This window comes from Mastigoproctus giganteus, chromosome 3, assembly GCF_048544385.1.
Source record: "Mastigoproctus giganteus isolate SK-2022 chromosome 3, ASM4854438v1, whole genome shotgun sequence".
Classification (NCBI taxonomy): domain Eukaryota; kingdom Metazoa; phylum Arthropoda; class Arachnida; order Uropygi; family Thelyphonidae; genus Mastigoproctus; species Mastigoproctus giganteus.
The window spans coordinates 201,939,993-201,952,272 of record NC_143577.1 but is presented as its reverse complement, the minus strand read 5'-3'; the positions used below and the strand labels follow the sequence as shown (position 1 = coordinate 201,952,272).

The 12,280-nt window shown below is 35.8% G+C and overlaps 1 protein-coding gene across 1 annotated transcript in view; it reads right to left on the bottom strand.

Annotated features, from left to right (window-relative positions):
• Nucleotides 1–12,280, bottom strand: part of LOC150088576 (glycogen phosphorylase-like) — a 206,463-nt gene that overhangs the window by 23,628 nt on the left and 170,555 nt on the right. Inside the window, exons 12-13 of the mRNA XM_090369579.1 lie at nucleotides 4,138–4,239; nucleotides 600–806 (exon numbers count right to left, since the gene is read on the bottom strand). Coding sequence (XP_090225705.1) covers nucleotides 600–806; nucleotides 4,138–4,239 — 309 coding nt within the window. The remainder of the gene's footprint in view (nucleotides 1–599; nucleotides 807–4,137; nucleotides 4,240–12,280) is intronic.

Here is a 12,280-nt window from a genome sequence, read left to right as displayed (position 1 = left end):
TTCATTAGCTTCTGAATATTTTCAGAATTATAGAAATGTATCTTTCAGAATTGCTAGGACATAGAAATTATTTTTTTTTTTAATTGCATCTGTTACCGAAATAAAGATAGTTTAACTCTCTCAAAGTTATATGCTGACTTTTCTACACGAAAAATGCGAGAAATGCAAAGCTACGAAATGATTCCCACACATTCCAAAGAAATGTAAGCGAACTATTTTGTAATGTTTTGTGGGAGCCAGAGGTAGGTTTCTCAACCTTCTACTTCTGGCAACCCCTTTTTGTGCCCAAAATGTGCAGCTATTCTGTGACATCTAATCATAACCCCCAAGATCCTGGTAGACTATTATCAGGATCTTGGAGGTTATGATTAGAGGTGTACTTCAGGATGTTAGGATAGTTTAACTCTCTCTCAAAGTTATATGCTATGACTTTTCTACATGAAAAAATGCCGGAAATGCAAAGATATGAAATGGTTCCCACACATTCAAAAGGAAATGTAAGGGAACCATTTTGTAGCCGATGGACAGTAAATGACAATTGTCTCTTTAAACAGCAGCCTATTTAACAGAGTAAACATTTTAAAATATTACAATCTTACCTTTCCCCCAATCATAACTGTACGTGGTACGAAAGGTGCACTTGGATCATTCTTGATTCTGTTGTACAAGGTAATTACATGCAGACAATTAAGTAACTGCCTTTTATACTCATGAATACGTTTCACCTGGACGTCAAACATAGAACTGGGATCCACAACCACTCCATATTCTTTCAGGATCAAGTCAGCCAATTTCATTTTATTTTCCTTAAAAATAAAAAAAATATATAAATAATCAAGCAACAATTATTAATTTTACTTAATTTTTATACCTTTCTTCACAAGTACAAACTGCCACACGTGTTGTTTTCATTCTACCTTTTGTTATCTGATATTTAAACAATATTTTTTTGCATCATAGTTCTAGAAAAGAATAACCGAGGCACTACAGACGTCTGAAACTTGACTTAGTCTTTTGCCGTAATGTGGTGTACTTCCCCAAAATGACAACATGAAAATATATGAAAGATGCTTATATTAAAGGAATTAGAATCTCATCCCTATCCAGGATTGGCTGTCTCACATAATCCTCACAGCATTTAACCATATGTCACATTACCACTAAAGGAAGCCCTACTGTTCAGCAATATATCTTTAAAAATTGTATGATTACTGGAATCTACCCATATCTGGCACTATAACAATCTATAATGTTTAAGTAGATTCATGGAATGACTCTTCTTTAATATTTGACTATGATAGCTCAAATTAGTACTGCTGTAGTACTAGCTAACTTTTCCATACTGCTATGGAAAAGTTAGCAATGAAAAGTTATTCTCCTTCCACCTCAAAGTTTGTAAGCAGTACATCAAATCAAAGATGGGTTTTTACTATAGTAGTAGTAGTGGCATGTGATGCAAGAAAGCAAGTGTATGAGCTTATGCAGCATCAGCCAAAAAAAAAAAATTACAAAACAATTCCCTCTAAATGTTTGTCTAGTTCCTCCTTAAATTTATTTAACCTATCAACTTCCACGACAGATGGAAGTTTGTTCCAGCAATTAACCACCCGCTGGCTAAAGGCAAATTTCCGCACATCTATTCTACATCTATCTTTCCTCAATTTGAATTTATGCCCCCTTCGGTTCGTAATCTGAACAAGTGGAAGAATCCCATCAGAATTCAGCGTGCTCAACCCATTCAAGGCCTTAATACCTCAATCAGATCACCTCACAGGTGTCTAGTCTCCAACTGCTACAATTTGCAGAACTTAAAGCCCCTCTTCGTAACAGGATCCCTTCATTTCCCTCACCAATCTTGTTGCCCTTCTCTGTACATGCTCAAGCAAATCTACATCTTTCCTAAAATGAGGCCTCCAGACCTGTACGCAGTACTCAAGGCGTGGCCTGACCATTGCCTTATACAGAGGGACAATCGCCTCCTTTTTTCCCTGCTAGCAAAATTCCTGTATGTCATTGACAAAACCCCATGACCTGCCCTAGCAGCCTGTCTGCATTGCTCAGAAAACTTGATATCTGACTGCACAATTACTCCCAGGTCTTTTTCATTTTCTACCACCTTAAGTGTAGTACCACACAGTTGGTACATTTCTCTGGGGTTACTTCTACCCACATGCAGTACTTTGCATTTGTCAAGGTTAAACTTCAGTTGCCACTTCTCAGCCCATCTGCCCAAATTTTCTAGATACTGTTGTAGTAACACACTGCCATTACTGTCATTAACAACCCTGCCTAAGTGGGAAGCATTCCTTGAATGCTTCCCACTTAGAATTTGTTGTTGATAACATCATCAGTTGATCCCACTGTACAGAATTTAAAAACTGTCTGAGACCACTGTTGTCACTGTAATTGACCCCCCCTTAAAACTGACATCAGAATTAAAGATGAACCACACCATCCCCTTTGTGGATGTTCTGCATGTAGAGACTTTTATATACTGATGCATAGGTCAATTTATAAGTTATAAAACATTAGTACACAGGAATGACACAATTACATCATTACTACTAAAGAGGAAATTATTTGTCTATCGCAGTTTTGAAAGTGGGGAGGAAATGTTCATACTTGTCTTGGTATGGATACCTGCAAGTTATTATACCATATAAACTGGTTATGAAAAATGAGAAAGTGCACCTTTGAATTCACTTTCTCAATTTTGTCAATACAATAACAGTATGTACAATAAAACTGTTAACAAAGTTAATCTCAGTTTCCTGTAATCTCAATAATTTATTAATACTTGCAAAATACAGAGAGGGCTAATTGTACTATATTGGATTTACATCCAGTATATAAATAAATGACTTCATGGTATGAATAAATTTTCTCTTTAAACTTCAGTTTTTCCCACAAAACAGTACAGTGATTTGAAATTATTGTAATATTTTATGGCTTTATATGGGTTTGAACAAGTGGCATGAGAAATTCTGTACTGATATGCTGGCCTCTTGCTTATGGTCAATTGTACAACTACGATTGACTATAGCAAAATGCAATATGTACAAGTCCCTAGCATGAAGTTATATGCCACTGTGATGTGAAGTGGGGTACAATTTCAAATGTGGTGTTCAAATTGTTAATCGTTACATATGACTAAAATACATTGTATTTTAGTCATTTATGACAATCATTCAGGTGGGACTAAACTCCTTGTGCTAAATAACAAACATAAACAAATATGTTTGTTATTTGGTTTTTAGGAGCATTAGCAACTAAGGCCATAATGCTCCAGGGATATACAGCGGTCATTCCCTGACCTTTCCGCATCCTCCATATTTGGTGGTCATGGGCTTGAACCCCGGTGCATAAACAAATATATGTCACCAAGTAAAGTTATCACTGGTCAGTTGCTAAATACAGTAGTACTTCAGCAACTAACCAACAAGAGTTTTACTCAATGGTATGTATTTGTTTGTCAGAATTAACATTAGAGTGAGCAGTCTAGCTGTTTCTATTTGAATAGCAATAGTTCCCGCTCTTTGTCAGTGCACAAATTCATTAGTGCTAACAATATCTGTCTCATTTTTTTATGAGTTATGTTGTGTGGTTTGTGTTTATTGATAATGCTCCTGTTAGCTTCTACTGATCTTTCTGATCTGATCAATTCAAGTGACATAAAAACACCCCCCCCCCCTTTGGATATGGTTACTTTTATTTACTCCTCAACCCTTTACTTGACCCTAGTGGTATTTTTAGACTGAGAAAAACATTTTGGGCTGCAAAAAAAAAATTATATATATATATATATATATATATATATTTTTTTTAATCTTTTTAATAATATAAACCAGAGCTTATATATAATTAATGATATTATGGATTTAAATGAAAAGCTTAGATCAAGAACAGAATTTACAGATTAAATAAATTAATGAATAATATTAAATCAAACATTCTTTTAACAAATAAGAAATAACTTATATAATTAACTTATACAAAAATGCTAGACCGAGCTTTTATTTTAAATGTTACTCTGAGTCAAATACTCAATCTCTCTGTCTGGTAGAATGCAAGTAATCTATGATCCACTGGTTGTAAACAATATTAATGACAGCATTGTTACAAAATCTTTATACAAACCTGCTTGACATTCTGGACCTCCCGTACAAAACCTCTATCCTTCACTAATGGTGCTATCTTGACAATCTCCTCCAATCTAGTGATCCATTCATCTCCAATTCTCTACAACAAAACATATTCTAAAGTTAATGAAATTGCAAATAATTGCATACATTCAAATATTTTTGTAAATTAATTTTATCTAGCAGTAAATATTGTTTTGACCAGAAAAAATAAGTATAGAATGATTTAGAATGACATTACTTGGAGGAAATTCCCTGGCAATTCTATAATCCATAGTCTTAATGCTTAAACACATGCTGGCAATGTATGTAGTCCTCTCTAGCTAATGGTGATGCATTTCTGAGTGCCAGATTTTTTTTTTAATATTTTATTCTTGATTTGTTAGTTTGAGTTTTTATTTCACACTATCTTTAATTTTTTTTTATTTCACATTTTATTTTAGACTGCTTTTGTGAAACCTTAGGTATGACTATATTATTGCTATAATATAGAAAAATATATAGTTATAATTTATAAAAAAAATTAACTAAAAATTGCATAATTAATATTAAATAACAATTACATAACTGTATGCAATTAAGTTACAATTAATAAAATGCGATTTACAATGCAAACAATTAATCTCAGTTAAAATACAATTTAGCATACAATAATTACGGGTATAATGAGCAAAAGTTTAAGCCATTACAATAAGTAGTGGCTGAACTGCCATAGGAGAGACTAAGATCTATTATTGCTTTGCCCATTTGTCATAGGGGAGGAATCTGACATTCCTCCCCTATCGCTTTCCACATCCTTGCTGATAGCAATTTACGTATAACCCTTTTAATGATTCTCAGAATCTTTTTAATGCAGTAGGCTATCACAAAGAGCATAGTCCTCATTCAAGTGGCATGGCAGAAATTAGCATTAGCATTAATAGAGGCTGACATGTGATGCAAGAAAGCATGCTTATACAGCATCAACCAAAAAAAAAAAAAAAAACCCTTCCCATTTTACCCATCCATTTTCTCCAAAACTTTGTCTAGTTCTTCCTTGAATTTAAGCTATCAGCTTCCACAATGAGAGGGAAGTTTATTCCAACAATCAACTACCCACTGGCTAAAGGTAAATTTCCACGCATCTATTAGATCGCCTCGCAGGTGACTAGTTTCCAGACTCTACAATTTGCAGAACTTAAGTCTTTCTTGGTAAGAGGACCCCTTTGTTCCCCTCACCAATCTTGTGAAGGGAACGAAGAAAACAAAAATTTCTTTTAAAACTTCTTTTAACAAAAAAAAGTCTAAAATGAAACATGAAATAAAATGAAAGATAGTGTGAAATAAAAACTTAACTTCAATCCTCAAACACGCCATGTGATGGGGTACTAAAGGCTTATAGGGGGTTCTAATGGGGGAACAGGATAATTCTGCTACCTTGTTTGAATAGAACATGCCCCACATTGCAGACGCACGTCCACATTTAGCTTTCTGTTTTCTTTCCCGAATCTCTTAATCCTCCTTTGTGCTGTATCTCTTTCCTATTGTTATGGATTCTTAGAAGACTTAGGGAGAGAAATCATCAAGCAAATTAAACAATGAAATTTTTCTGTATCACTATGAAACATTCAGGTTTCAAATTCAGTCGAAATGAAGAATTCAGTGCAATTTCAAATCTTTGTGTGTAAAAGTGTCTTTTTAAAACTTAGGAGAAACACCTGGCATTTTTAAAAACAATTTAGCTTCTGTAGTTTAGGTTTTGTTGTGCTGCGTTAAATTCTGTTCTTTTTTTTTTTTTTTACCTTCAAATGGCAAGGAAGAAAAGTAAAATTTTGACAGTGAGATAGCATATTCAGTGAGAAAGTGAAAATTATTCAAGACTTAGTGAATGGAACAAGCAATGCAAAAAGTAAAAACTGAACTCATCAACTATGCAACGAGTTGGTTTGCATCGAAAAGAAATCATATTCCTATTAGTGGCTCTCTATTGAAACTAAAAGCTGAAAAATTGCTCATCAACTTGGATATGCAGATTTCATTTGCAATAACAGGTGGCTTAACAGATTCAAAAAAAAAAAAAATAAATAATATTGCTTATGGTAAGATAAGTGGTGAATCTGGGGGGTGTGAATGAAGAAGTGAGTAACAACTGGATTGAAAATGTGTGGCCAGATACAAGAAAAGCTTTCTGTGGAGGTGACAACTTTAATGCTGATGAAGCCAGTGTGCGTTTTATAGATTAAATTCCCCCGATATGACCCACAAGTTTAACGGTGAAAAAGGCACAGGGGGAAAGTTATCCAAAAAAGCAACTGACTGTTCTGTTCAAATATGAGTGGAACTGGGGGAAAAAAAAAAAGAAAAAGAAAGAAAGAAAACCCTTAGTAATTAGGCAAATTCAAGATGTTTTAAAAACATTAAAAATCTTCCAGTAATATACTGAGCTAACAAAAAAGACAGGATGACGTCATCCATTTTTGAAGAAGTGCATAACTGGAACAAAGAGATTAGGCAAAAAAATATGAAAATTTTGCTGATCTTAGACAATTGCCCATCACATCCCATCCCATTCTTCTCAATCTGATCAAAATCAAACTTGTATTTTTACCACTTAACTGAACTTCTGTTCTCCTACCTATGGATCACAGTGTTATAAGACACTTTAAATGCCATTTTAGAAAACTTTTAATAGTGGAAACTACAGAATGCATTGAAAGAAAGGAAAAATTTCAAATTTCAGCTCTTAATGCCATCCAATTCATGAGATAAGGTCACATCACAGACCATAAAAACTCTTTTAATAAGGCAGGACTAAAGCCCATGGAAGTCGATGCAGACACTGAAAAAAATGATAATATTCCATTAACAATGTGGTTGAAGAAACCTAACTTGGATACTGGGTTGGCATGTGTGGATAATTACGAGATCATGGACAACAAACCTCGTGACTGCCAAAATGCTGACAGATGAGGACATTCTCTACGCTGTTAGAGAAAAAGAAGCTTTCAAAGATGACAGTGAGAAATAAGACTGTGGCGAGTGTCCAGTTAATGTAGTGTTGAGTGCAGAGGCACAAACTTCTTTAAAAACTCCTCCTTTGTTTTATTTTTAGACCAATGACATTGACCCTGAACTTTGATTTTATTTCAGTAAAAATCGAAAAAATTGCTCATAAATTTCACCTTAAAAGAAATCTGAAACAAACGGCATTGGAAGATTTCTTTAAAAATTAAAAACAATGTATTATATCAAGACTTTTTAATAATGAAATTATTTTTCTTGTTAATTATTTATATAGTGAATAAATATAATGAATAAATCGTTAATTGTGTAATCATAAACTATGAAAGCGACTCAAAATATTAATATGTTTCACTATTTTTTTTACAGAAAAGTGAATACATTAAATCATTTTAAAAACATACACCTTTTGTACATTCATTATTGAATGAGTGCCATATGAAATCTCTTCTGCACCAATGTGTAGTATACAAGGGCATTCCTAGGGTATGTGGCACCCGTGTGCCAATTGAAATTTGGCGTCCCTTAAAATTTTCTTCATACGTGTAAGTTTCAGGTTTTCAGGCGCCCCTTGAACGTTGGTGCCCAAGTGCAGTTCAATCCTTTCAGCCTAGGGACAGCCCGCCCCTGGTGATATGTGACTACTGGTAGCCGATCACATACACTGATGAGCCAAAACATTATGACCAGCAAGTTGTTATGCAAATCGAAGCAACTGCAGGTGAACCACGGCGTGGGTCGGGACACGGTATAAAAAACACCTGATACTGAGCTCCATTAATCAGTGTTACTCTTGTTCTTCAGATGGGAAAGGCAGCAGACTTAAGCGAGTTTGACAAAGGCCAAATTGTAATGGCCAGATGATTGGGTCAGAGCATATCCGAAATGGCACGGCTGGTGGGATGCTCATGGTCAGCCGTGGTTAGTACCTATCGAAAGTGGTCCGAGGAGGGGGAACCCACGAACAGCCAGCAAGGTGTTGGACAACCATGGCTCATCGATGCTGAAGTGAGCGAAGGCTCTCCTGGATGGTACATGGCAACAGAAGGGTGACTGTGGCGCAACTCACCGGTAATTGGAATGCTGGTGACGGGAGTAATGTGTCACAACACAGTACATCAAACCCTGCTGAAAATGAGGCTGCATAGCTGCAGGCCACTCCGAGTGCCCATGCTAACCATGGTTCACCGACGACAGTGCCTACAATGGGCACAAAGTGTCGAAACTGGATCTTGAGTGATTGGAAGAAGATTTTCTGGTCTTCTGAAACAAACGACATTGGAAAACTTCTTTAAAAATTAAAAACAATGTATTATACAAGGCTTTTTAATAATGAAATTATTTTTCTTGTTAATTATATATACAGGGTGTTTCAGTTAAACGTTTCAGAACTTCTAAGAGGGGTAGGGTACATCCTGACAACTCGAAATCATATAGCAATGTGGGGTCGGAAATGCTTTCCTGAAGCGGTATTGTACACAGAAGTCTTCGTGCGACGTCGTGCAGCACAGATTCGATTTTCGGTCAATGAATGGGCCGGTATTATGGGAGATCACCTCATCGGACCTTACCTGTTACCGTGTCGTCTAACCGGACCTATCTACTTGATCTTTCTGCAGCAAGTATTGCCACAACTTTTGAGAGATGAACAGATTTCTGCATCGACGCAACAGACAATGTGGTTCCAACACAATGGAGCCCCTGCCCATTAGAGCGGAGATGTTCGTAACTACCTGGATGTCACATTTGGTCAACAGTGGATCGGACGTGGTGGTCCCGTGCGTTGGCCTGTTCGGTCACCCGACCTATCATGTCTTGATTTTTATTTCTGGGGTCATATGAAATCGCTAGTTTATGACACCCCTGTTGACAATGCTGAGGAGCTGGTTGCAAGAATCGCAGTAGCTGCCGAAGAAATTCGAAATTCGCCTGGAGTATTCCAGAATGTTCGGCTGTCCATGCGTCGGAGATGTGAGGCGCGCATTGTAGCCCGTGGAAGAAACTTCGAACATTTACTTTAATCCATGTATTATTAAAACGATTTCTCACTTACGGTCTCTTTTCTTTATGGTGCTTCTGTGTACAACACCGCTTCAGGAAAGCATTTCCGACCCCACATTGCTATATGATTTCGAGTTGTCAGGATGTACCCTACCCCTCTTAGAAGTTCTGAAACGTTTAACTGAAACACCCTGTATAGTGCATAAATATAATAAATAAATTGTTAATTGTGTAATCATGAACTATGGTTATTCACTGTTGTTTTTATCCCTTTTTCATAAGTATTGTATTAGATAGTATGAATCAGAGCTGTAATACTCAATACGTTCTACGTTGATAATAATATTTGTAAAATAACAAGAGGAGTTTACCTCAATATAGTACATAGAACACTTCCGTATGATACCCTCCAGAAATTAAAACAGGAAAAATGAAAAAAACCAATAACTTACCGGTACATTAGAGTTAAATATAAATAATTCAATAATTAAAAAACCAATTTAACACAATTCAAATAAATTTAAAACAATTAAAAATCAAATTAACGCAATTAAAAGAATCTAACGATAATGTTCAAAACGATTTTCCTTCCTGAAGCTGACAACGCTACGTATTATATTTTCGTTAGATTCTTTTAATTGCGTTAATTTGATTTTTAATTGTTTTAAATTGTTTTTTTTTAATTATTTATATTTAACTCTAATGTACCGGTAAGTTGTCGGTTTTTTCGTTTTTCCCGTTTTAATTTCTGGAGGGTATCATACGGAAGTGTTCTACGTACTATATTGAGGTAAACTCCTCTTATTATTTTACAAATAAGTATTGTATACATCTCTGTGCATGTGTATGATAAGTGTAGTGAGTAACAGCAAGAGTAACATATAATTACAATACTGGATATAACAAATAACAGTAATAATGAGCAATATTCTTCAGTCCCTTGGATCTTGTTATAACTAAGTTTGATCTTGTTATAACTAAGTATGTATAATAGTGGTAGTTTTTTTGTTTTGTTTTTTTTAATTTATTTGCATAACTAAAGTGGGCATATTTTTATACAAACATATGTTGCTATTTATTTCCTCCACTAAAAAAAAAAATATTCCTAATAGCACAAGTTTTCTTAAAAAATCTTTAAAAATAACTTTCAAAAACAGTTTATAATGTAGTTGAAAGGAATATCTTATCAATTTTTTCCCCAATAACAAATATCAATTTGTCAATGATATTATGTCATTAATTTAAAATTAAACCAAAAGAAACATCACCACAGAGAAAATTACACCTGCAATCATCCATTTTGTTAGCAGTCACTTGTACTGAAAGTTATAATCAAGGGACCAGAAATATTTTATCTGTACAGTTTTCTGCAGAATAAACAGCAGAAATTATCTTGAAAATTTAACAGATTAGGACAAAAACAGCTAAAGATTAAATAACTGTACTTTCCCACTACCAAGTCTATCAAAAGTGTTTTCTTATGCAGTGCACATAGTCCAAATAGTTCATAATACAGTGGATTCTGGTTATTTGGGACACCGGTTAATCGGGGCAGTCGTTTATTTGGGGCAAATCTTAAAAAAAAAAACAGAACCCAATCAAAAAAATAGCCAGGGTTTACTTCGCTTAATTGGGGCAGGAGACCGCAGTACTGGAGATAGTAGTAGTAGTAGTGGCATGTGATGCAAGAAAGCAAATGTATGAGCTTATGCAGCATCAGCCAAAAAAAAAAAAAAAAAAAAAAAACCACACCATTCCCTCCAAATGCCTGTCCAGTTGCTCCTTAAATTTATTCATCCTATCAACTTCCACAACGACAGATGGAAGTTTGTTTCAGCAATTAACCACCCGCTGGCTAAAGGCAAATTTCCGCACATCTATTCTACATCTGTCTTTTCTTAATTTGAATTTATGCCCCCTTAGGTTCGTAATCTGAACAAGTGGAAGGATCCCATCAGAATTCAGTGTGCTGAACCCATTCAAGGCCTTATACACCTCAATCAGATCACCGCGCAGGTGCCTAGTCTCCAGCCACTGCAATTTGCAGAACTTAAGCCTCTCTTGATAAGAGGATCCCTTCATTCCCCTCACCAATCTTGTTGCCCTTCTCTGTACACGCTCAAGTAAATCTACATCCTTCCTAAAATGAGGCCTCCAGACCTGTACGCAGTACTCAAGGCGTGGCCTGATCATTGCCTTATACAGAGGGATAATCACCTCCTTTTCCCTGCTAGCAAAATTCCTATATATCATTGACAAAACCCCATGACTTGCCCTGGCAGCCTGTCTGCATTGCTCAGAAAACTTCATATCTGCCTGCACAATTACTCCCAGGTCTTTTTCATTTTCTACCACCTTAAGTGTAGTACCACACAATTGGTACGTTTCTCTGGGGTTACTTCTACCCATATGCAGTACTTTGCATTTGTCAAGGTTAAACTTCAGTTGCCACTTCTTAGCCCATCTGCCCAAATTATCTAGATCCTGTTGCACTAACACACTGCCATTACTGTCATTAACAACCCTGCCAACCTTTGTATCATCTGCAAACTTCGACACTAAGCCTGATATACCTTCATCAATATCATTGATAAATATACAAAACAACAGTGGACCCAACGCCGAACCCTGTGGGACTCCACTAATAACATTAGTCCAAGAAGAGCAGCACCCATTGATTACCACCCTCTGTCTTCTCCCACTTAACCATCCTTTTATCCATTGTAGCAACTTACCCTTAATACCATTCTGCTCCAATTTGTACAAGTCTTCCATGCGCAACAGTGTCAAAAGCTTTCCTGAAATCCAAATATGATATCAAAATTATTTTTTGCATCCAGTTCCTTTGTAACCACATCATAATATCCTATCAAATTTGTCAGACAAGACTTTCCCTTAACAAACCCATGCTGTGTCTTGTCTAGATGATCCTGCAATGCATCTTTAACCAGCGACTCCATTATTTTACCCGGAACAGAAGTTAAACTAACTGGTCTGTAATTACCCATGTCACCCTTCGATCCCCCTTTGTGAATTGGGGATACATTAGCACATCTCCAGTCCGTGGGGACCTCCCCTGAGTCCAAGGATGCTCTCATAATTATGGCTAAGGGTTTACTTACTTCCTTTGCTGCCTCCTT